Here is a 26,556-nt window from a genome sequence, read left to right on the forward strand (position 1 = left end):
AAATTTTCTGCTGGAGTGGATTGTGTGTTCTTTGCAAGGAAGTTACCCAAATATGAAATTAGACAGTATGCTTCTGGATTTTTTTTTAAAGAGGAAGCAGGTAAAGACAAATCAAAATATTATCAGTCTGTGGTTGCTGTGAAAATGTGATTGAGTATCCTATCTTTGGAAGATGCTCACAGAATGATACTTCATGAAAGATTGATTCATTTGGGTTTCTTTTTAGAGATAAAGCTTTTTGTAGTGAATAAAAGAGCATAATATGAATCTTCCCCAACTTATCTGCATCATACTTTTAGTTTAATGTCTTATGTTTGGGTTTAGTTTCCACAAGGCAGAATAAAATCCTTTAAGCATGACTATAGCAGTGCAGAAAGAATCTTGGCAGTTGAGTTGGTCTAAAAGACAGCAAAGCTTTGACTACACCCTAGTGCAAATTAAAGGATGCATTCAAAAAGACAAAATGGCTATGTATAATCCATCTAGACTATCAGAAAAAAGAGAGGGAATTGCATCATGCATTCTGTAGTATGTTGCATCAATTTGTCTTTTTTCTCTGTTTTGTGTTCTGTTTGTTGTTTGGGTTTCTTGATCAGTTTTGATCAAAATAATTTTCAGGTGTGATAATGGAAAATTCTGGTAGTGCTGGACTTGTAGACTTCTAGAAAAGGCTTTTGCTGATGGTTTTTTGGGCATTGCACTGTTAGAGAATTTAGCCCTGAAATTATGGAAATAAATGCTGTGGGTAATGGCATGGCTCATATTTCAGGAATTGCTAGCCCAGTGATTTAGTCACTAAATTGTTACTGGATCAAGAGGAGCTGATGCTCTTTTAGACTTGGTGTGGAAGTGTATTGAGGTCTTTGTAGAACTGCTTCTGCAAAGTCATCTTGGGGTGTGAGATCACAAGTTGATTCTTAAATACTGTGCTAAGGTTATTTGGGTTTGAGAATTTTTGAAGACCACTGTTGTTGGTAGAGGTGCAGGCCGGGGATTTATTCTGTTAGAACTGCTAAAATTAAGTAATTTTATCCTACATGATCCTCATTAAAGAGAAATATTGTAGGAAAACACTCCAAATTTAATTTGATTAATAGTCACTTTGGTGCTGTTTCCCCAGGGATGAAAGATAAAGCAATACTTGTCAAGGTGAAGCTGAGCTGAGCCTTGAAAAGTATCAGAATAACATGAAGAAAAGGATCTTCAGCTATATAAAGAAAAAATTAATTTGGTATATGGAGGACAAGGCAGAATTTTAACATAAATACAAAATTAAATTAACTCCTGCAATAAGACAGTGCAGTGTTGCCTGCTGTTTTTCCTTAAGGTGCTGTGCAAGGCAAATAAGGGCATGGAGACAGCTACAGCTGTAGTAATAAAAGCAGTCACCTCAAACTGGGGAACCAGGATCACCGACTCTTGAATGAAACTGATCTTAGTGACAGACTGTGTGTTTGGTTGTTTTTAAACAAATTACGGAGTTGGGAAGGACTTGTTGTGAAAACTCGTGTGGTACTAATTGAAACTGGGTATGAAGGAGGACATCCAGCCTGCTACTACAAGTGTGCAGGTCACTGAAGGAAAGTAGAATGCTAAGTAGAAAATGAAGCAAGCTGCAGCATGGCTTAACCATAGATTGTATCATTGAAATTCATCCTGTTTTCTATCAGTACAGTCCTCTAAATGAGAAGTTACTTGCAAAGAACAGGAACTCCTGCTGGCAAGGTGGAGCTTGCCAGGTGATGTTGGCAGAGGGAAAGCAGGAGAAGCTCAGCTGAGGTTTGAGTGACTGTAGTAGCTGCACAGATAGTTACAGCGACTCACCTATATTGGTTATTTAAACCAGTGTGCTGCTTTGGACGTGAAGAGTCCATGCACAGGGGTAGTACCTCTGACAAAGCACTCTGTAGTCACTGGAGAGGACAAAAACTTCTGCAGGAATCCTTGCTGGGATTCTTGTTACTTGATCTGAGCCTTGTGTCATGCTGCCATGAAAAAGACGTATTTCATCTTTCTTAGGTTATGCTGGTTGTGATGTACCTTTAGTGAGTGCAACAGAGTGCTTGTGGCACAGATTCTGAGACATTATCTAAATTTGTTTATGCAGGTCTGGTTATGTGAACCTTTTTAAAAAAAAAACCAGTATGGTGAGATTAGAATTTCAGCTCGTTTAAAGCAAAATTAAGGCTGGAAAATCAATGTAAATGCCACATATTTTGCAAGGGGAATAAGTACTAGATATATAAAAGACTTGTTGAAGCTGGGAAACAATGCTATCACAAGTGGGCATAAAGAGATTGCAACTTCTACTTGTACTTCAGACAGCTTTTAAAAATTGTGAGGTGTTGGAACAAGCTTTCACTTGGAAGCATGAGAGCAAAAAAATTAAAAGGGATGCTGGAAAGCTTGCAAGAAGATATGACATGTAAGATCAAATTCGGATTCAGAGAGGGAATTTCTTACAGTGCCTGGCTGTTGTGGAGAGCTGCAGGTGCTGCCTAATTTGTGTGAGTTGAAGGGATTTCAAGTTCTAAAGACAAATGTGTGTAACTACAAATGTTAAAAGCTCCCACTTCACTACTGGATTAATTTAGTGAATTAGGATTTTTTTACATGGTGAAACTTTTGCCTAATCTTTGATTTTTCTTTCTATTTATGAACATCTCTGGTCAGATGAGCACTCTTTGATTTGATAGAACACTTGCAGGAAAGAGACAAGTAATTTCTCAACTGTTCTCCAGTGAATTCTGTGTGCTAATGGTTCATATCAGTGATAGAGTCAAGAACCAGCTGATGGCACCTATCAGCTTTATATGACTTAACCCTTCTCTAGTAGCTGTCAGTAACCAGGATTACTCTGAGGATGAAAAGAAGTACAGCTGTATAGAACTAGTTGGAACAATTTTGAAAGATCTGAGAAGATGCTAAGTGTTCTTGCAAAAAATAACACATGAATCAGGAAATCCATATTGTAGTGAGCACAATATGCAGAAGTAGCAGAATGGAAAAGCCTGTAATTACTTACCTTGAAAAGCTTGATGGTACATCTTTCTAAAAGGAGATTTTTGCTTTGCACACCCCCCCCCCCCCCCCCCCAGTAAAAGTTACTGGCTGGGAGATTTATATGACTTTCACTAATACTGCTCTTTGGACCTGGAAATCAAATTCATTGGAATGAGTGACTCTGGCTGAACACTTCTGAGAATCTGTTTTTGGAAAACATATGTTTTCTCCAGTATCAAAGTACAGTGTTTTTATTTTGTAGAGAAGTTGATACGGGGTGTGAAAATGTTGAGGAGGTGACAATGAAATTCAAGTGCATAAAGTAAATTGTATTTTATGCTTAAATATGAAAGGTATACATGATCTTAGGACTACGATATTCTGTTTTGATAATTGTAATGTTAAAAATACTATTCCATTTGGGGAAGTCTTTCTGTGTTCCATTGCAAGTGACAGAAATGTCTGGTTTTAAATAAATTGGTCAAAATATGAAAAGAACTGATGTGTAATTTGGTCAATTTAATTTTATAGATTAGATATGTAGAGTTAATAACTGATTTGAAAGATCATGGTCATATCAAAACATAGTCAACTTAGAAATACAGGTTTAGATTTATTGCTGAATTGCTTTGCATATTCTAGTGATAGTATAAATAATATTGAAGTTTCTAATGCTTCACAAGTAGTCTATTTTTAATGAAGTAAAATTTCAACTGAAAGATAGCTATTAACTTTAGGTTACTATATTTTTGAATGTTTACTTTAAAGTACTCGTCTAAAAATTTAAAACATCATATTTTTGGGGAAATTTGTATGTCAAATGCTTACTTATGATTCTTTGTTTCTCTGTTTATTTTTAAGACGAGCAAAAATCAAATTAAAGTAGATCTTGTAGATGAGAATTTTACAGAATTAAGAGGAGAAATAGCAGGACCTCCGGACACACCATATGAAGGCAAGTAAAGTTTTTGTGTATACAATCATTGTACATTTCAAGTCATGTGTCTTGAGATGCTTTGTAAAAATAATTGCAGCATAAAATGTAGAGATATGTGTTTTAAAATAGTCTGATTTTTTTTTTTCCTTTACACAGATTTTAATCTAAGGAAACTGTTTCAGTTCAGCTTCTGTGTTGCCTGAAGAGGGATCTGTTCTACAGTAGGATAGACCCATATGAGGGTTAAAATGCAAATATAAACTGTGTGGTTTAATCAGTATAATTTTCTGGATTTTAGTTTGTTCACTGTCTCGACAGTTTGAGCTCCTTAACCATGAAGCATTAAGAAACTGAGCTTCAGACTGTACATGTATTTCTGCGATCTGGAGTGGTGATCATTTGTAAATGTTGCATTTCTCCTATCTCAAGCAGAGATGCCATTGCAAGTTAAAATTTGGAATAATTTTGGGCATCTGTGTATCCCAGTACTTAATTTCTACTGATATGGGGGACTCAATAATAGAACTTCATATCATTAGCTGTCTTCAAAAATTATACCTTACTGACTTTCTAGTTTACTAAAGCTGATATCAGTAATCATGCATCTCTTACAGTCTGGTAAAGGCAAAGTAACTTCCTTAAAGAAGCTTTAACAAAGGCTAATATAATATGTTTCTTCACAGTTACAGAATTACTCAATAGTGCTGGTATGTGTAAGCTTTGTGTATAATGTATATGGAACTGACAGACATACCTTCTATTTGAAGTTCTTTCATGACAAGAAGGGGTTGTTAAATTTATTCCTAAAATTTTTGGATAGCTTCAAAACATTGTTTTACTCGACTTTCCCATGCCAGGTATCTACTTCGATTTGAATCTGTACTTTTAATAAAAAAGTATCAAGGAGTACTTCAGGCAAATAAATTGTTTTGTTGGAATATTAAACAATTTTGCAAGTTCTTCAGTTGCTCTAGTTGCTTTGAGCTAACACTGGGACTTCAGTATTCCCTGAGACTGGACACATGCTATTGTCATTATTTTGAAAAAATAAATTCTCATCAGGTCGGGAAAATACCTGGAAATTATTTTGTAGCTATAGAAGTAGATGCACTCAGGAGCTTTAGTGACTGCTAATGAAAATCTGTTTGTTGCATCTTCGCTAGTGGAGGACATCCCTTGTGGTTTGCTTTTCTGGACTAGAAGCTGGTGCAGTAGCATTGGACTTGAGAGCAGGGAGAGTCTCCCCTCCTCTACCTTTGGGACCCAGGATGAGAAAAGAATGAGGAAATAGCGTAACAGTGGTTGACATGGAAGAATATTTGGCAGGGGTAGATGTCAGAAGCTGACAAGAAGGGAAATTAGTCTGGAAGAAAGAAAGTAGAAAAGTGGAAGCAGCTGTAATGGTAGGGATGCCCTGTATTTCCAGAGTTTCTCAATAGTCTATTAAATAATAGTGGTTTCCCCTCTCCCTCACTTCTCCCATGTGTTTCATTTCATCAGCTGCTCATGTATAGTTGACAGATGATAATGTCTGGAAACAATTTGTTCTGACTGTAATATGTGCCTTAAATTTAAAAGGAGTATTGTTCACCTAAATGCTGTTCACCTAAAATACAGACTCATGCTGGTGATCTGTTTGGAAGTGAATCATTCTATTTAGAATTTAGTACTATTGGTGTTTTGCAATAATATTGATTGTCTTGTAAATCTAAGACTTCGTATTGTAATAACTTTATATCTGTATATAAGCAATTGACTACTAGGAGACATCTGAATGGTGGTAGAAGGGTGTTGGTTTTGTTGTTTGTTTTCCATCCAGAGAGAATTAAACCTCCTTGGGTGAGTTGGTTTGTCAGAGCTTGCCATTTCCCCCCACCCCCCCACCCCAGGTCACTATTACCTTGGCTTATAAAATGAGCCTTTTCTTGAGAATGTATTGAAAGTTATTTGAAATTAAAGATGTATTCATGTGTCACAAAAGTTACAAACTGTATAGCAGGTCATGAAGAGGGTAAAAAAATGATTGAAATATCTGTCTGCAGAATTGGGTTCTGTGTAATGCTGAATGATTCAGGTAGACAAGAATTTCAAAAGCTGGGTATTGTCTGCTCATATATTCAGCATATCCTGCTAGTGAAAAACAGCAATATGTTTAGTGCAGAATTTATTGATGTGACTTTGAGTACATTTAATTATGAGGATATAGTAAATATCCCTTTTTATTCTGATTATGCAGGGATCTCATGGAAGAGTAATGTGATTGTATGCTTACTTTAATCTAGAAGTCGTATGCTTCAAGGAACAAAATGAAAGCTACTGCCAGCTCAGTTTCTGGTGTTTCCTGACATTAGAATAATTTGCTATGGAATTTTAATATTTCTGTAATATAGTTGTATGCATTTATTCCCTTACATAATTATGAAGGGTGTGCCAGTGTATGTCATCTTCATTTTATGACTATAGCAGTAATGCGTACTGCATAATTACTGACTGATGTTTTGTCATCTATAATCTGAACAGTGACACAGCAAGAAGTGCTTTATGAAGAAGTTTTATGCAGTAGTTCTGGTCAGACAGTCCCTGTGATACAGGAGGGAATTCTAGAACCATTGTGAAGTGAAAGAACAGTTGTTGACTATAGTTGGTGAGGTATCTGAAACCAAACTGCTGCTGCAAATTTTTTTATAGGTAATGTTGGAACATTAGTTAAGAATGACTGAGAGGAAGAATGCCATCTATTGACAAAATTTACAGCTTTTATTTTTCTGTTAGTAGTGTCGACTCATATTGATCAATTATTAGAATATTGCAATACACAACTTTAATTGGAAATTGTTTACATCCCGTATTAAAACATGTTTGGCTAGAGGTTGAGATACTTGATTAATGGCTGCTGGGTTTTACTTGATTCAAGAACTTTCCACTAGATAGGTTGGGGTTTTTTGGGTTTGGATTTTTTGGGGGTTGTGTATTTTTAAAGCCTGTGTAATATTTGTGTTAATTTCAAGGCAAGCTTGCATGTGAGCCACAGCAACTGCAACATTTATAATAGGGTATTTCTTCAAGGGAAATAGCTAAAAATTGCTCAAACCCTTGTGAGACCTATTCCAGTAGGACTACAGAAGGAATATTATGCCATTACTGCTTAATTCAATTTCAGGCATTAAGAGCCACAAAAAAAAGCCATACATACGTATACTGTTAAAAAAAAAGAGCAGAAATACTGGCATGCAGAACCTAATATATTAGTAATTTGTATTTCAAATTTAGTATTAAAAAAAAAGTCACAGATTTGTTTAGGTTATGTCTTTAAGCCTGTATTTTTAACCATAAAGTTTAGTGCAAAACAATACTATATAAATAATACTACCAGCTTATCAGTCTCGGGTGAAAAATGTTGGTGGCTGAATACCCTGTTAGGCAGAAGACTGTAATAGTTTGTGGTTAGCAGAAGAAATGGTAATACCTAAGGATAGATTTCATATTACCTTACAAAATGATGTGGCAGCAAAATTGTAGAAGGACTGATAAATTTTGTAATCCAGGCAGAGTGTAGCTGTTTGGTTTTTTTTTTTCTTAAAAACAGTTGCTGCTGAATTATGCTTCAGTTTAAAGAAAAGGAAAACCAAACTTCTTAAAAGTCTCTTATTGATGTATGTGTCTTCAAAACTGTTTCTCCTGTGCTCTCCTGTAAGCAGACCAGCAATCAGTTTAGACATTACTATTATAATTTTGGATTTATTGGTCTTTCTTATATAGTATTTTCTGTAAAAACTTCTCAAGTTACTTTAGTGTTAAGTGGGAAAAAGAAGAGCTGTAGACAATAGTAAAATATCAAACTGATACTAACTAGTTTCAGGTGGAGTGTATTAGACTGAAATGCATTTTAAGAGAGAGAGCTGTTAGGAGCTACTGATGTGTTTTTTGGCACAGATAAAAAGATTCCCTGTACTGTAACTGCTGAGAGGAGTACTTTGAGGCTTTTTTTTCCCCTGTGTATCTTGCTGCCAGTATTGTAATTACTTGAGAGCTGTACTTTTGTATAGCTTGATTTGCAGAGTAAATAACTGGAAGTCTCAAGGAAAATAGATGGTAAATACTTCAGTTTAAATTCAAGGAGTGTTCTAAATTGTAGCACCTTGTACTGATAGAGGGAAAACATTTCTGAAAGAAGAAAAAAATTGCAAGTGAGGATAAATACTTTCAGATTTTATAAAAACTAGATGTCTAATTTGGTGTGTATGTTTTTTTTTATACTGTGTTCTTTTTGTCATTGAACTGCTGCCTGGCAAATCGCCTTCACTGCTCAGGCAGAGATAGTTTGAGATTACTCCAGAAGACATAAGTATTGGTAGTGAACTTAAATGTTAACAGAACTATAATGGAAATAGGATAGGGAATGATACTGTGACAGAGAAAACTGAGAGATATTTAAAACTGGGCTGTAGGAGGGGGTTTGCCTTCCAAGCTCCTATTATCCGTTATTGTATGCTCTGGCTGTTCGTATTATATTAATGGTATTGGTGTATTAAAGTGCAGAACTGAAACAGAAGTAACACTTCAGGTGGTAATGTAGAGCATAACAAATGTTAAACACTGGTACCTCCTTTAGTATTGTTTTTCCAAATTGTGGGAGCTTTTCTGAAAGTTATTAGAATGTATTTGAATTCCAAAAAGTTTAAAATGAAATGCAGGTAATTTCAGTTGTATAATTTGAAGAAAATTTGTCGTAAGCTATCAGAAAAGAATGAAAATAATGTAGCATCCCATGTTCAGCCTGAATATTCCTGTGGCCTCTTATTTTTTTCATCTGTTTAGGAGATGTTTTGTTCATATTTTGATATATTTTACTAAAATAAAGCATGGAAATTTTAAGATTGGGAATGAGAATGTACACATTAAATATACCTAAGAAGTATGGGTACTGATTTGCATAAGCAAACTCAGCTTTTTAACTACTTTATATACATTTTTTTATGAAATAGATGAAATCTAAATATATCTCCTGGCCAGTACTGCTGGGTAAATTTGAATTATTTGAAAATCTGCTCATTTAGAAGTGTAAGTTTAGTGTCATAGAACACTTAAGTTTATGTTATATATAAAATACAATTTTGGTATGTAACTATACCAAAATGTTCTTTTGGTATAATTTCCAACTTGTTCTTGTCTTTTGCAGGTGGAAGGTATCAGCTAGAGATAAAAATCCCAGAAACATATCCGTTTAATCCTCCTAAGGTACTGCAAACACACATTTTTGGATAATAAAATTCGGCTAACAAATTTGGTTTGGGTATTTTTATTTACATATTTGCTTGTTTGGGTTTTTTGGGGTTTTTGTTTGGTTTTTGTGTGTTTGTTTTTAAAAAATTCACTTCTAGACAACGATTGGAACTATTGTATTTAGAAGTGAAGCGGGATGCAAAACTGTATCCAATCCGAAGTACACTCTAATTGTTCTTAAAAGTACAAAGTGGGAAATTCTGGGGAGGAGCTTGGGCCTTATTATTGACCCTAATGTAATATTTTTCTGACAAAATAAATACAATTTTCAAGTAGTTTAAAATTATGTAGAGAGTACAATTGTCTTCCCTCACCCTTAGCGTTGTTGAAGAATTGTCGTAATAGGGAGTTACTGGTTCTTTTAATTTCTTGGTCTTCATAGGTTAGACTTAAAAGGTCCTTGAATCTAACCTACCAAGTTTCTAGTAATAACTAGGTAATGACATGTACAGTTGTGTTCTTGAAGAACCAGCAGAGAAATACAATACTCTTATTGATTCTCTATTGAAAGAATAGATGATGTGTGCATGGATGAGAGATGAGAAATGGCTGTGGTAAAGTCACTCATATATTTTTCACAACTTACTGGTCTTTTAACTTTACTGCATCTTTCTAGAATTTCAGTTTTGTGATTCCACTATGAATAATGTTCTCCCCAGCCACGTGCTGCTGCAGCTGTACATTCCTGTGCCCTGATTTAGTCCACTCTTCAGTGGCTTGAATCAGGAGATGCCTCAGTTGTCTAACTCAACTTCTTCATTGGTTTTCTGTTTGCCTGAAAGCTGTCTTTGAACCAATAACATATCCTAGATTCCTGTTATTTTCAAGGAGCTGGGGAAGTGGAGGAAGAGAGTGGTGGCAGTAGCTCATAGGTTCTTTGAATTACTTCCTTGAGGCTGAAGCAAAAGACACAGAAAATCTTAAAAGAAGTATCTGTTGGTCTCAGTTCTTTAATCTGCCCATGTTCTGGTAGGAGCTCTCTAAAGGAGAGCTGAAACAGGTTGTGGACTCTGAAAGATAAGTCTGTATACCATGATTTAGTTGGTGCTTTAGGGCTTGGTGGTCTCCATTTCCAGAGTTCATAGGCAGCTGTTCGAAACTCAGTGCATTGTAGCATAGTACTTCTTATTCTGGAGTCTTGAATTGAAAAGTGGTTTTGCTTGTGTCTGGCCCTGCCTTTCACCTGAAAGATTTCTTTAGCTTGTTCAGTATGTGCTTTGACAGCCATTGTTAGCAGTCATTCGCTGTGAGAAATGACACAGTATTTACATTGCTTTTTACATTTTCCAAGTGATTTATAGAGTTGAGGTAATTAATAAGTGCCTCAGCTGACATGATAGGTTATTTTTATCCTGGAGAGCAGAACTGTTCCATCTTGCCTCTTTAGGCACCAGGATTGCACTGATTTTATTATAACCCTTTAGAAACCAGTATTGCACTGATTTTATTATAGCCCTGCACGTATGGTCTTTTGCTGTAGTGCCTGACAGATGATGTTTCTCTTCACTGATTTGCTTGCAGGTTGGAGCAAAAGTTGAGAGATCTGTGCTGTACATAAAATGCTTTTCATGGGTTTTGGGGTGAGAAGGAGATAAGAAACAGATGGGTCAAAAATTACTAGAAGACAGTTAAAGTGCAACCTGAAGAAAATGAAAGGGGTATTTTCAGAGGCATGTATGTCCTTTCTGATGACAGCTTTGGTCTCCAAGACCTTTAAGAGAATGAGCAAGGTAAAAGCAGCACTATGTCTTAAAAAACCCAGAAAACCCAAACCACCAAAATCTGATTTTAGTATTGCACTGTGAACATGAATACACTACAGTGTAAAAATATGGACATTATTAATGAATGAATACTGTGACTAGATCTTTTCAGTAGCAAAGAAAAATAATAGTAATCTAGTTAAGTTTTGGGTTGGTTAACAGCTTTCTGCACATGAGGTAATGAGACAGGATGGTTGTAGACATACTAGCGTCCACCAAAGAAATTGTTCTAATACTTCTGTAACCAACAGTTTAGCTCAACAGTGAGTGATATCCAGTTCCTATGTTAAGAATTCAGGATTTTGTGAAATCTAGAAAGTGTACTTTTAATAATGTTAGAAGTTTTAAGTCTGTATTTGACCATCTGCTTGTCAAAACACTTGTATACTGGAGGATATTTGTAACTAGCTTTGTGTGATAAAAGCATGTGATCACAGGACATGTGAGAAAGCAGTTAGGGATGAGTTTGGGGAGCTGGAATGGGCAGCAGTCTGTTTTGAGTAAGGCGAGGCTGTAACAAACAGCCTTACAAACTTGAAGCATCCTGAAACAAACAGTATCATGTCTTAGTTCCATTTCTAGCACTACATTTTCTAAATTAGCTTTTCTTCATAATATTATTTTAAATGGTGGATTTAAAGTGTTTATTTCATATAATGCATTTAATTATTGCTTTTGTTTTTAAAATTTGTCCTTTTTTTTAGGTGCGGTTTATCACCAAAATATGGCATCCTAATATTAGCTCAGTCACTGGGGCCATTTGTTTGGATATTCTGAAAGATCAATGGTAAGATTTCATGGGGGTTTAAATATGCAAAATAAAGTATACTGGTGTCCTGCATAGGAGGCATCAGCTCACCTTGCTTTTCACCTTGTGCTTATAATTTGAAATGTCCTTAAAGCACACATTTTGGTATAGTATTCTGAGGTGCAAATATGCAAATGAAGAGGTCAGGTGATAGTTTTGGAAAGCACTAAGTATATATGATATACACAGAGTTCTTCTGAAAATTTTTGCACTTTTTGAACTTTTTGTTATTGACATTTTGGGTGGTTTTATATGAGTTAATTTTTAGCTTTAGTTCTTCTCTGTTAGCAAATACTGCCTATTGCTTTCTTTAATCAGTTACTGTTGCTGCAGGAGTTTTAATAACCAAAATCTGTGGAACAGACTTGTGTCCAAACTTACAACTGCACTCATTGTTAATTTGTTTTTCAAAGTAACTGATTTAATGTGGTTTGAAGATTGTGTACAACAGTTGTATGATAGACATACCTTATACAGATGGTTATTTTCCTCCATGACTGCCCCAAAAGAATAGGACTGTAATTCCCCAGCAGATCATGCAAGTATCTAATCCATACAAACTTCAAATGCTTGTAAAGTCAACAACTTTGTCAAGAGTGCTGTTGGCCAAGCAGACATCAGTTGGGTTTGAAAGAGAAACTTTAGAAGAGAATGCTGAAGTCTTGAGGTCTTGCAGGTGGCACATCTAGAGTATTAATCTTTTACAGACGTATGAGACTGTACAAATCATCTGGCACAGTATAGTGTAAATTACTGAAATGAAATCGTAATGGTCATTCTAACTTCTGGAATGGTATATTTTCTTACCATCTCAGAGCACTTGATGTTCATTCAGGCAATAATCTTTCAATACACATGCCATGGTACCTGGTATAGTTTTTCTTATCAGTAAAGCCCATGCACTTTTGTACCTGCATCTAATTGATCATACCACCCTACAGTTTAACTGGAGATTAATGGCTCTAACTGTTCAAGTACAGTCTCCTGTGAAGTTGTACTCTGAAGCAGATTAATGAATGGACATGAGATTGTCTGTAAGTATCAAAAGACAACAAAGACCTAAAAAACCCATGAGCTTCAACTTGATTTATGTACTTTTGGAGTTGTTAGTCAAAACCTTTGACATTTGAGAAGGACAAAGAGGAGACAAGAGTTGACCTGTGTTCTTGTAATCTTTGAGTTATGTCTAGCACAGATAATTCAATCTGTGTCTTATTTCTGTTATTTCTGCTTGATGAAAAATACCCAAACTTTAATATCTTCATTCTCCAAGATGTATGTGAAATAGGAGTATTGGAACAAGAATTTGACTTCTGTATATTTAAATCAGCTGATACAAGAATCACCAGTGTTATGCCAGGTACATAGTTTTAAACTCTTCCTTTGAAACAGTGTCTTCATTTGGAAGCACTAGGGAGAAAATTGCACAGAATCTGGTGGTGGCAATGCGATATTTCCTGTATAGTTTTAATCCCTCTTAAAATGATTCTTAATGTAATGGAATCCCTTAATTTTCTAGTGGTGCTATTTGTAAGTTTTGTTTCTTTTGAAATCATGGAATGGTATATGAAAATCACTTGAGCATTGTTGAAGTGCTTGTCAAAGCCTCTAATCCTCTGATAAGAACAAATTTATAGCTGCCTCTGCTGCTTACTGTTTGAAACGTTTCTGTGTTGTGATAAATAAGGCTGTTTTTTTTCATGAGTAGCTTCCTAAAACTCACTAAGCAATATGAATGATTAATATTATTTAAATAAGTTGTTTATTGTTCTTCAGTATATGCAACTTTAGTTAATTAATAAATGCCCACAGCATAGAATCATAGCATGGTTTGGGTTGGAAGAGATCTTGAAGATCATCTAGTTCCAACCCCCCTGCAATGGAGAAGAACAACTTCCACTAGACCAGGTTAAGTCTGGCATGGCAACATTCATGATGCATGTGCATACAGACAAAAATAAGTATATACAAAAGTATACTTAATAAAAATTACCCTTGAGTTCAGTGAAATACTTGCAGATGCCTTTGTATCTTCTCAGTGGGGAAGGATTAAGCCTGAGGAATGGTGAGGGTATTAGCCCAGGTTTCATTGGCTTTCCATGGCAATCCTCAGAATCTTACAAATTTGAGAGTCCACTGGCTCTGAGAGTCATCCCGCTCTGGGCAATGCTGGTCACAGCCTGCTGTGGTCCAGGACAGCTCAAAGGGTGTCACTACCATTGTTCATAGGGTCACAAGTATCAGTAAATTTCCATCCTGGCCACAAGGATGAGTTGGTATTTACTGGAATATTCCTTGAAAATTCCAATAATGAAAGTACTATTCCACTTGGTCTCTTGTTCAAATAGAAGAAGGAACTCAAGACTATTTGTTGGAAAACAGGAGCTTGCTAGACAGCAGAAGTTCTGGGAGCAGACAGTGATTTTGATAAGGTCAATGGAACCTAACTGTCCAGGTGTCATTAATACAGGCTAAGACCTAAGGAGTATTCTTGAGACCACAGCTGGCCTAAGGAGGGATCCAGGGGGAGAATGTACCACCACATACCACCAAAAATAAGTTTTTTGTGTGCCTTGAAAAGTGGTTTGAATAAACTAGCTACATTAGAAAACAAACAAAAAATAAGCAATCTCAATTCCCCCTCCCCCCCCGATTAATAATTTAATATTTAAGTTATTTCATCAGGCATTCAAGAGTAAATTGGATAAATGCAATTCTGAAATATTCCTGTGGAAGTATTCTAGGAAATATGTTTAGTTCCACAGTCTCACTTTTTGATAATGCTCCTCTTGTTGCTGTGTTTGAATATAAGTCTCAAATTTCACTCATATAAGTTTTTCAGTGAGGTTTGAGAGTTAAAGGACTGCAGAAGTTTGGGCTATGGGCCTTAGCAGGACTTATGAAAGAGTTAATTAGCTGGTAAAATACTCATTTGTAGGTGTTGAATACAAAGATTTTAATGTGTTTGTATTGTTTTAAAAAGTCTCTTCCCTACTTTCTCATCCTATGGTAATAATTTTCTGTTCTAATGAGCATAGTTGAGATGATATTCTGCATATTGGCAGAAGGTTTTATCAGTTTGCAAAGTAATGTCTTTATATTATTTTTAATGAGTTTAATGAAATTATTTTTCCACATTGCATGCTTGATACTGAAATTCTTTGCAGCTGTGGATTTTCATCATGTTTAGATGAAGTACCTGTTATGCCAGTTTGTTTGCAAAGCAGCTACTGTTTGCTGCTAGAATTAGAATAGGTGTATGATTTTGTAAAAGGAATACTGTTTATGCTTATCTGACATAATTTTCATTATGTGGTTTTACTTAGTATGGCCAATATTTTTCTTCTGGGCTAGTACTCTGTCTCAAAGCTTTAATCTTAAATATACAATGTATCTAATGCAGTTCATTGAAACCTGAGAACTAAATTACTTGAAAGCTGTTCTGCATAAATCCCTTGAGCAGAGATTATTAAGTGAATGTGTCGTGGCTGCATATATGGCTACAAAAATTCTTGGCTTTTGTGGGTTTGATAGTTAACAATGAATAATAGTAAGAATATTTTTGTCATAGTGACTCCACTGGAGGATTCATGCTTCAGTTTTAGTTGAGATGCAGAATTCATTATAAAAGATAATACAATTTTAATAGATAAATAAGCAGCAGCCAGTTTGTAATCTTCCTGGGTACCCAGTACTGCTGGGTTTTGTTCAGGGTGTTTGAGGAGCGTGGAAGCTTCATAAAGCTTTGAGAAAAATGCAGAGAATATTAACATGGTTTTAGGGAGCCCTTCAGCAAGCAGTCTGTCTTCCCCCTCTGTCTCAAAGCTATTCTATTATTCTTTTTTTAAGTTTCCTCTGATGGGTCCTGGTCTTGTAGTTGTCCTGTAAATAGTGACTATGCAACGGGCTTCTACTCAAAGGCCTTATTCATTTCCTTCCAGATTCCATAAGATGCTGGTTCAAGGTCCCAGAGATTTTCTCTTGGATTAACAAGCTAATTTGTTTCCCAAATGGAACAAATATTGCAGATTAGTTAGGAAAAAAAAAATCTTCCTGTAGCCATGTTTGGTTGACAGAGTGGTGTAGCAATCTGCTGGCTGCAGCTGTTCCTGGCATTCTGCTGGGTTACCCTCTTGGAATAATGAGAGAGATTGTTTCCTAGAGAGGAATGTAAAGAACATAAGTAAAAACTTCCTAAATGGAGAATTACTTAGCCTTTAAAAATGAAGCAGAAAAAGAAAACCTGGCAGTGTTTTGTAATCCTCTTAGGACTCTCTCTGCTCATCAAAAGGTAAGAGAGATTTCTTTCCTTGGGCATGCTGGGCACAGCTGGCTTGCTGTGCCTTTTAATGTTAACACTATAGTCACTCAAACTAGGGGTGCTCTTTTTTAATGGAAATGCCCTAAGATATTATCTAAAAAAAAAGAGGAAAAAAGTGTAAGTGAACAAAATGTGTATCAGCCTTCTTTGTTCTGATTCAATCCAGATTTTCCTTGTGGTTTAGCAAATGCAATGCCAATAGAAAGCTGAGCTTTTGGTTTGGATGTTCAGAGTGGAGGCTTTTAGTTTCAAGTTCTCTGAGAGACTGTGTCCCTATAGGGAGCTCTCTGCAGCTCACTGGTGCATGATAGTGGCCTCCTCCCATTTTGCAGATGGAAAACCTGCATGATAGCTAAGCAATGCTTTGGGGTGGAAGTCAAGGCTTATTGTAAGCTTTAGGAGCAAACAGGAGCCAGTAATGTCATGGGACAAAGGCAATGTAAGGTCATGTGCAAGACAAATAGGAAATTATCTGGAAAATTCATTATACAAGCTGGCTGCTTGTTGCTGGTGTTCAGCCAGGCTTCCATTGAAGTTGTGTACCTGCTTAAACAGCTGTTGTACATGACAGATGGGAGCCATAGGAAAAATCCAGAGTGCAGTAGCAAGAATGATGGTCTAAGCAAAAACAATGTACAGTGAAAGACTGGAAAGCCATCTCAGCTTGCAGAATATTAATCATGGTGAAGAATTGAAGTAGATATTCCAAGAGCCTTCTGAGGCTTGAGTTAAGAACAGATCAGATGGAAGTCTGTCAGGAGCAATAAAAAGCTTGCCTTTGGCGTGGAGGAAAGAGGAAACCTAGAATGCAACCATGCAGCTATCTCAGGTTACCAAAGAGAATTGTTTGAACTCAATCTGTTGCACATAAATCCATATCTAGAAGTAAACTTCAAATGTAAGAAGAGTTGGCAATACCTAATTTTTTCAGGGTTCTATTCTAGATCAATAAACCTTTGAGGTGCATTGGAAAATTCAGAAGATCTGTATCTTTGCACTGGAAATTTCTTTTAAGGAAAATGCAGCTTTTTTTTTTCATTCTTCCCCTGGACATTATTATTTGGACTGGAGAGGTATGTGTGTTTTTGGCTTTGTGCCACTATCAGTATAGATTTTCTTTCAGAACTGCTGATGGGAATTGGTTTTGCTTTTTGCTCATGAGGAACAGGTCCTGCCTTACTGGTATTTGGAAATATAATTCTAGGCAGTCATCTCCATTCACTGTATTCTCCCAAAAGAAGGTAACAGGAAGAAAGAAGAGCTTTTAAGTTCATGGGAAATCAGAATCTAATTTTAGCTATTCCTTCAGTTTCTTCTGTGAATCTTGCTATATATCTGAAAAATTAAGACCAAGTTATGTAGAAAATAACAAGCTGTTTTTACTTTCTTTGATCAGGAAAGCTAATTGGTGTTCTAAAGGTAGAATATTTTAGATGGTTATACAATAGTTACCCAAAATTTGTCAATTTTTCTTCACATTAATCAAACTTTTGTTTAGTGCAAACAGCAACTGAAGCTGTAATGGGTTTTCTTTTATGATTTAAGGATGCTTCTTTCAATGTTTGTGTCCAATAAAGACTGTCGTACACTATGCATGAAATGGGAAAGCTGTTTTGAGACACGAGACTTGAAAATAAGTTGTAAGCTACATTTTTAAACCTTTATATAAATGTGACTAAACCTATCTTGTCTGAAACTTAGCATTTCAGATTTTAAATTCCATGATAATATAGCCATATATAAATGGATAAGTTGTTGCTTTTTATTGTTACTTTGAAATTTGAATGTCAGATGTTCAAGTGTCAGTATGCTTTGTATAAAAATCTACAAATATGACAGGTGAACAGGGTTTGAAAGGACCTGGCACTATTGAAAGCTGGAGACCACTGGTGTTCATGGCATCTTTGTTTCTTAGCAATGTCCCCCATTCCCCAAAGTATATTTTACACTCTTCTTCTAGTAAGTACTGTGGAAGTGGAAGTAAATTGCATATAAAAGTGGCACAAAAGCCTGTGATCCTTTTTATGTCATTCTCTCTACATTTTCACATGTCTCTAAAGTAGAAAGTTTTCTGCAAAGGAAAGGACAGAACATCTTTTATTTCAAGAAAGTAACTATAGCATTAGTTATGGTTGAAAGATATTTCATATTTAGTCTGTCTTACAAACTAGAGTAAATAACATAATACAGTTACTTAACTGGGAAAAAGACTCTAAGTTTTATAATGGGTGTGGTAGATATGATAGTACCTGAAGTTGCATAAAAATAAAAATTACATCCATTTGAGCATAGTAAGACCTGAAAGACTTAGTATTCCACCTGAATGCTGGAATAGTGAATATGTTGCATTGCATTCCTGTAATGCCAGCAGATGAGATTGTGAATTATTTAATCAATGTGTACATTAAATAGGTTAACTTCAAGATAGTGTAAACTAGTAGAGATTACAAACACAAGGAAATTATAAGAGCAAAATAGCATTAGGTACATGTAAAGAAAAGAAAATTACTCAGGAATAGGTTTGAAGGAGAAGAATTGTATGTTGTGGTGGTTGTAATTTGTCAGAATTCAGATTTAAAAGTATAAGAATTCTTTTTAAGATTTAAATCTACTACATTTAGCTTACAGGGCTTCAAGCTGGTGTGACAGTTGGAATGAGACACTGTGTACTAATTAAAATCTCTGTCATTTGGGATGTTTCTTGCTTGCATTTTGATGTAGAACACTGCACTATGAAAGCTCAGCAATAATTATCAAGCTAAAAAATAACTTCTAGAAAAACAAAATCTTCTAGAATTAGAAACAATTAGGGAAGAATGGCATGTTTGAATGGTTAGTGACATAGCAAGAAAGCTGTGAATGTAAGCATCTAGGAACATAATATTTGGTTGCCACAAATGTATACCTCTGACATTTTACCAGCATCTATTCTCTGCTCATTGGTATACACTGCTAGAGTACTTTAATACAGTGACTCAGTACTGGAAAAATACATAAATCTCTGAAACCTAAGCCTGGAAATGTACTTGCACACTGTTTCCTTTGTAGCTGGACCACCAGGTCAAACTGTTGCTCACTTATTCTAACAAACTCTCTGCATTTATTTGCAATCTTCTGAAGACAAGACAGTTTTCTGTTGATTAAAAATTGGTTTGTTTGTAAGAAGTTGGATGCCTGTGTTTCACAACTTTCCTCTGGCATTCATTTGTCATAATCACTTTGCTCAAATATAAAGTACTGCATTTTCCCCACTCGCCTTGCTACTAGTTCTTAACTAGTTCTTAAGCAAACAGATTTGTGTATTGGTTTGAACACCTGTCTGTGCCATCACCACAATGATTTTAAGAATCTATTTAACTATTCAAATCAGAAATACTCAACTTTCACAGAGTCTGTGGGGTTCTTACTTGAGTTTCCAGTGTATGATATCTGAAATAGTATCTCAGAGATGTTATTTTTGATCAAAATCTAATGAAACTGTGTAAATGTTACAACTTCCCAGACTTCTACTGTGTAATAATTTCACATTACTTCTGAGGGTTTCTTGACTTCTCAGAGCATACTGTGTTTTCTCTTACTAAATTGTTGAAGTGCCTTATTCTAAATAGACTTTGAGATCAAGATAAGATCAATGATAAGAACCTAAAATCTTGGAAGTTCCAACTCCGGGACTGTGCTATCTTCAACAGAGTTCTTTCACAGGGGCAAAGTGATTTTACAGAACCATTGTGACTGCAGAACGTTTTCCTGCTGCCAACAGTCATGTCAGGTTGTAGTGAAAGAAAGCCAAGGAAGTATTTTGATCACACATTCCGTAATTAGCTTTTTGTTATTGTAGTAGTAATTAACTATGTAAATGGTTCAATTTAATGAAAAAATGTAATATTAAAACTGGTGCAAGGAGATCTAGTGTATAGAATTCCTTACCTGCTATGCATGTTGAAAATGTAGGTCACTGCTCCTGCACGAAGAGTGCCGGCAGAGGGAGCATCCCCAGGCTGCCCGCCCCGCCCCGCACCGGGAGAGAGGTGCTGGTACCGCCAGTGAGGGAGAGTGGCACAACCTGTTTTGATGTTGGGTTTTATGTGGTTGGTTTTTGTTTTTGTTTTTTTGTTTTGTTTTTTTCTTTCCCCCCCTCAGATGAAATGAATTGCATTAAATGGGCATGGTGAGATGTGTAGGTCAAGGTACTTTCCATAAACTTCAGAAAGCATTGTTAATAGGAAAGTCCATGTTTAAAACCTTAAATATATATGCAGAATAGTATTTAATAACTGTCAGCAGCAGTTTAAAATTATGTTTCTTGGACTTAAAATCTGTACATGAACTCATATCTTCTATGATAATACAGCCACAATGGTGAACTACAGGCACAGGATATGGTGAAGGACTTTTTGAATTTTCAATTTTAGGGCAGCGGCAATGACTCTAAGAACAGTGTTGTTATCCCTGCAAGCATTGTTGGCAGCTGCAGAACCAGATGATCCACAAGATGCAGTAGTGGCAAACCAGGTAAGATACTCAGTTGATTGTGATTTTGTAGCACTTCTGTAATCTTTGCTGACTCGGGTTAAGTTCCAAGGCTTACAGGAGATAAAAGATTTTAAACAATTTATTGTAAAATTGTATGTTCTAAATGTGAGGTGCTACAGAGTTTTGTGCTCTTTTTAAATTCTAGAGTGAATATTAGTTACTCTACAGTGTCAGGAGGTTGTGTCCTTTATTTATATCACCTTGTGAGAAATGTCAGGGGATAACAGCATAGTGAAATTAATTCCAGTGCAACTTGCCTTTTAAAATCAAAAGCTTCCAGTATAAGAAAAGCAATATGCTAGTGGTTTTAAATGAGTTTTAACTTGGTGTTGTTAATTTGATTTGGCTTGGTATGTAGCTTCTTGTCCAGATTAATATGAATGTTGTTGAGCATTGTATTTGTTTAATGTCAAAATTTTATGAATAATGACTTAGGGATAACTATTTTAATCACTGATTGAATTGCTATCAGTAAAATTTTATAATCAACAAGGTTTGTTACCTTTCAGACATTAGTGAGAACTTTTAATACCAAAAAAAGTCAGTTGGATCTTAGGCCATACCAGGACTGGCATGATTCTGTTTAGAGTGTTGCTGAAGGATAGAAACAGTCATTCCTCTGACAATTCTCAACAAAATCCCAAGTATGTATGTGTTTTCCTTTTTACTCTGTGGAGAGAGAAGGGCAGCCTGGCTTTGCCACTGACTGGCAGTAAGGGTGTATCTCAGTAACAGAAGAACAAAGCAAGTTGATGCTGGAAGAACCTTCTGTCTCACCTTTTATCTTCTGTAAGTCAGAACTCTCCAGGACAGGGTGACAAGGTGTGCACTCCTTCCCTTTTAAAGCTTAGTGTAGAATTATAGATAAGCATTTTTTCAAATCTGTCAGAATTCAGGGGTAACATGGAGGTTGGAGTTAGCCCATTTCACTCCTGGGTGCATGAGAACTGTTTGCTTCCAGTGTACCCAGTAAGTACAGAAAGCTTTCTAGTGGGATTCTGCAGTAAGGCTGCTCTGAATAAATGTCCCTGAACACTTCTGTCAGGCTGAATTGCTCTGCCCAGGGAGAAGTGTTCCAAAGGCCAGAAGGGCCACCAGGCACATCCCTGGACTGGATTTTTTTCTGGATGTATGCCCTTGCTGTCACACTCCTTCATTAAAAACAACAACAACAACAACCAAAAAAAAAAAAAAAAAGGCCACTATATCCTTTTTTTTTTACAAAGAACAAATACAGTGTTTCCTATTCTGGCTCTGGTGGCAGAATTTTGTGTGGGAGTCACAATAGTAGAAGCACTTGAGCTGGCAAGAGCTTTTTTCTCAGGCAAAGAACTCCATGAAACTTTGTAGATTCCAAAGAGCAATTTTCCAGGCTGCCCCTCAGGTGCTTGTGGGGGTGTGTCCAGTGGGACTGGCATGGCTGATGTGGGGAGGATTCAGTTTATCCTGTTTCCTGCAAATGCCTGCATGAAAACTGTGCTGGGTTTTGGGCCTTGAGTTACAGGCATGTGTAAGTAGAAAGTGATTATAATGGTTTTGAGAGAGATGTCAGTAAACACCTGCTGTCTTCGTGTATTTATTTGGTCTTGGGGTCTCTTACTTTGTTTGGGGTTAGTTGCTTTTTCCATGACAGATTTCACAAGGAATTAATTATTCTCCACACTTGTGCTATTTTATTAAACTGTGTGCTGTTCAGGTAAATGACAGTGTCCTACAGGCTCTTGAGAGAATCCCAGGGAGAATTCCTGTTTTGGGTAAGAGCAGTGTTTTCAGACAACAGCTGTCTGGTGTATTGGTTGCTCTGGTTGCTGGGCTGTCTTCGATACAGCAACATGAACTATCTCAGATTCCTGATACTTAAACATCAGCGAAAGTTACCTTTAGACTTTTCTAAATTCATTGAGAACTGGATTATTTACAGATACCTAAGTAAAGAAATTCTATTAATAGAACACTGAAAGCTAGTTCTGAGTAAAATGCAATTATGACTAATCCTTTGCACTTCAGATAGTTGCTTTCTAGGCTTGGCAGTGTTCTCAAAAATATTTTTAAAAAATTAACTGGGGGAAGATCTCTTAAGAGCAGAAGACAATAGTACTTCAGGATGCTACTTAATCCTTCTTTTTTTAATCATTACATCAAAAGAAATTTATTACAGACCACTGTATTTGTAACAGCGATTTACTTTCAACAAAAGATTGCCTCCCATGTTTGTTTTAATGCCATTAATGCAGCCAGATAGTAATTGTACAAATTATGACACATGGATTAGAATTAGAGGGAGGTGGGCAAGGCACACAAACTACTGTAGTTGTTGTGGGTTGTTGTAGGAGAGGCAAAATTAAATGTATAGCATTTTACTGTAGCATTTATAGATCTAATTTATAGATTTATATAGGTCTATATAGATTAGATTTATAGATCTAATTATTTTAATATAGTAATGAAATGTCTAAGAATAATAATCAGCCATGTTTATGTCCTTAAAATGTACCTAAATATTTGAAAAATTTATTTCCTACTATCTTGTCTTATTAAAGTGATAATCTAAGGGAAGAAGGTTTTTCTTAAGACAAAAAAAATCTTGATACTGCATACAAAAGTTGTTAAAATGGGAAAATAATTTAACTTTTCTGGGTACAGTTTGACAGATTACTTAATTTCTTGGAAGTTGAGCTCTTGGCACACTCTTAAGAATTCTCTGCAGTATGGTCCACTCTGTTATTTATTGGAAAATTTGTTAGTGACGAGATTGGTGAAAAATAATATAATTACATACTGGCATGATTTTTTTTTTTCCTGGTAAATAATAGCTTGCATGAAGAGTTGTAGCACCCTAGCTTTTTGGACTTTGCACCTGTGTGATCAAGATCCTCATTCTCAAGAAGAAGCCTAGTAGTAGAATATTAGCCCAGACTGAAAAACTGCAGGCCTACTTGCAATGCATAAAACCATATATATTTTTAAGTGATTAGAGAAATGCATTGGAGTAGTACGTAGCACCATGTTCGGGAGATGTTAACATAGGGATAATTTGTACTGTGTCACACTGAATATAAATTTTCAGCAGCTGTGCTAAATATAGCTACTTCACTTTGATCTGTGCGATTGAGAGCAGTACCTGGTTGCACACATCAAATACTGATAGTGCATAATTTAACCTGAAGGCAAACTCATTATATCAAATGCTTGCACAGGTTTGCTCTTTGTGTAATCCTCACCTTTGAATTTACTTCAAGAATAGCAGCATGATCAGTCTGAAACATTGTGGAAGATACAGTAGGAAGAATGATGGGTTGCAATCTGCCATATTGCTGTCTTGCTGTTTGGTTGGATTGCTGAGTTGATTTAACTTTCTGCTTTTTCCCCCCTTCTTTCTTTTTGTGTAGTACAAACAAAATCCAGAAATGTTTAAACAGACAGCTCGACTTTGGGCACATGTGTATGCTGGAGCACCAGTTTCTAGTCCAGAATACACCAAAAAAATAGAAAACCTTTGTGCTATGGGCTTTGATAGGGTAAGTATAAATAACTTAAATATTTTCAGTAAGGGCAGGGCAAGTTTATATGTATAAATACAGGGAGTCATCAGTATCATCAGTCTACTAAAGTAGATTCTCTACTTCCATGATGTTATGTATGTCTAATTATTCTATTTGCTGATTTCTGTAAAGGATTGGAGTTTTAAAATACTGCATTACAGATAAATCTTGTGAGCTACACCTGCCTTGTTGAAACCATTGTTCTCTCATATATTAGTTGGATATAAGAAATGGTCAACTAATGTGTTTTGATTTTCTGTGAACTTTTCATTCCACTTCCTGGAGCTGCAGGTTCACACACTGAAAATGTTACTGCTTTTGTTTTTTCATTGCAGAATGCAGTAATAGTGGCCTTGTCTTCAAAATCATGGGATGTAGAGACTGCAACAGAATTACTCCTGAGTAACTGAGCCATATAGAGAGAGCTGCTTCTGTAGTCCAGCTTGCCCCTTCTGGAGGAGCATCACCATCTGTTATTCCTAGGATTCTATATAGATTCTCTTTCAAAACTGGCACTCTTGCCTGATGATGCTATCTAGGCACTATTGGAGACTGAAAAAAAGCGCTCTGTAAATAAAGCTAATTAAACGTCTGTGTAAATTTAAAAAGGGGAAATACTTTAATTTTTTTTCTTACTAAATATTGTAAAAATTCTTTGAGCTCAGCTAAGATAATGGGAGAAAACAATGCCTACTTTAGTGTTTAGCAGTGTGACAAAGACTAGCAGGAACTTGCTTCAGGATTTTGATTTAGTAATTCAGAAAGCAACATTTTGAGTGTTAGTCATCAAAATTGTTGGTGCCACTCATCACAGTTATCTTACTGTTTTTTAACATGGATCCTATGTCCCTGTGGATTGACCTATATTTGCATGCTTGTACTTAATAGACATATTAGGTAGGGTCGCTGAAGAGAGCACCATTGAAATACTCAATTGCTTTTGTAACTTTTTTCCTGACAGACTTTCAAGACTTACCCAAAGTTCCAAATGGTGATCTATTCAGAACCATTTTCTTTCTAGCTTATTAATTGGGAAACCTGATTCTCCTCTCCCTTACATCATACTGTTGATTATGTTTCATCATCTGTGGCTATTCTGTGTGCCATTGCAGTAGTGTAGGCTCCCCTTTAAGAATTTATATTTTGAATTATCAGTAGTGATTTTCATCCATCATATTTTCTACACAATCATGTAAGGAGTATGCCTTGATACAGCACAAAAAAATGGAGCTGGTTTCATTTCCTTTTTTTTTTGTCTTAAATAGCTGTAAAGTGTTCTTCAGTACACCCTGGATAATATGATTTCACAGAGTTTGAAGGAGGACAAAGCTGATTCTCCAGTGTACTGAAAATGAAAAAAGAAATGTTTTGAGTACTTGATATGATGCAATCAGCTGTTTTTTTGCAGCAGTTTTCTAGCTTTATTTTGGGCTTCAGTTTAAGGATTACTTACCAGGTACTTTAAAATTCATCCTTGCTTGCATTTTTCTCTGGTTAACACATGGAGGCTGTTTTGGTGTTTTTACTGTACATATTTCAGATGCACATAGAAGTAGAAGTGTGTTCTCAATTTAGCTTTTTCTTTTGATTGATGTTTCTGATAAACGAGAACTGAAATCTTACCTTGGCTTGTACATACAGTCAGTCTTTTTATTTGTATTAAAATGACATTTCATCCTGAGTGCAAAAGCTTGAAAATTATTAGTCTTGCAACTTCAAACACTAGTACATCTATTTAAAGAGAGCTGTAATGTCTTTGTGAATATGATGCTAACTTTTGAGAGTATATCTTACAAGGAAGTTCAGAGAAATCCTGAGACTAGCGAGTGGGGATTGTGGATAATGGAGTACTGTATCAGTCATCTTTTCTATGACTCTTTTGTTTTATTCTGTTTCTGCCTTTTTGTTTGTTTTTTTTAATTTCTCCTAGGCTGTGGATTAACGGGGTGGGGAAATATATGCCTGCTTGGGTTTTTCTAGAGCTGTGAAGTACAAATTGAAATAGTTTTGCACTTCATGGTCTGTTTATAACTCATACTAGATGAAATCAGGAACATTGTGGTATCTCTTAAATACCTGGAGCATAGTAGTAGGGGAACAAAACCAGAAAACAGAGCTGTCAAAACCTGCCTAGTTCTGGGATGTTCCCTCTATTGCTCTGTCTGATGTGTCCAAACTTAAAACAGGGCACAGACAGTAAATACTTTGAGCTCATATCAGTGCAATACTAAATGCATTTGCTTAGTCTTTATACTTAACTGCTTTTTAAGGTGTAGTCAGTGATCAGTTTTCTTGGATTTTCTTGAGTTAGTGTAAATCATTTGCAATGATGCCAAAGGAAATGAGTTATTTTGACTTTCCTTATA

At 35.9% G+C, this 26,556-nt stretch overlaps 1 protein-coding gene across 5 annotated transcripts in view; it reads left to right on the forward strand.

Moving 5' to 3' along the window:
• The window catches only part of UBE2K (ubiquitin conjugating enzyme E2 K), a 39,280-nt gene extending 13,409 nt beyond the window's left edge, over positions 1 to 25,871 (forward strand). The window contains exons 2-7 of one of the 5 annotated variants that reach the window (XM_062492716.1): positions 3,865 to 3,958; positions 9,120 to 9,178; positions 11,691 to 11,773; positions 20,528 to 20,627; positions 24,038 to 24,166; positions 24,526 to 25,871. In XM_062492716.1, coding sequence (XP_062348700.1) covers positions 3,865 to 3,958; positions 9,120 to 9,178; positions 11,691 to 11,773; positions 20,528 to 20,627; positions 24,038 to 24,166; positions 24,526 to 24,600 — 540 coding nt within the window. In that variant the 3' untranslated portion in view covers positions 24,601 to 25,871. The remainder of the gene's footprint in view (positions 1 to 3,864; positions 3,959 to 9,119; positions 9,179 to 11,690; positions 11,774 to 20,527; positions 20,628 to 24,037; positions 24,167 to 24,525) is intronic. The other 4 variants (XM_062492717.1, XM_062492720.1, XM_062492719.1 and 1 more) reach the window with 4 other exon arrangements.
• Positions 25,872 to 26,556: the final 685 nt, after the last annotated feature.

Source organism: Cinclus cinclus, chromosome 5, assembly GCF_963662255.1.
Source record: "Cinclus cinclus chromosome 5, bCinCin1.1, whole genome shotgun sequence".
In the NCBI taxonomy this organism is placed as follows: Eukaryota; Metazoa; Chordata; class Aves; order Passeriformes; family Cinclidae; genus Cinclus; species Cinclus cinclus.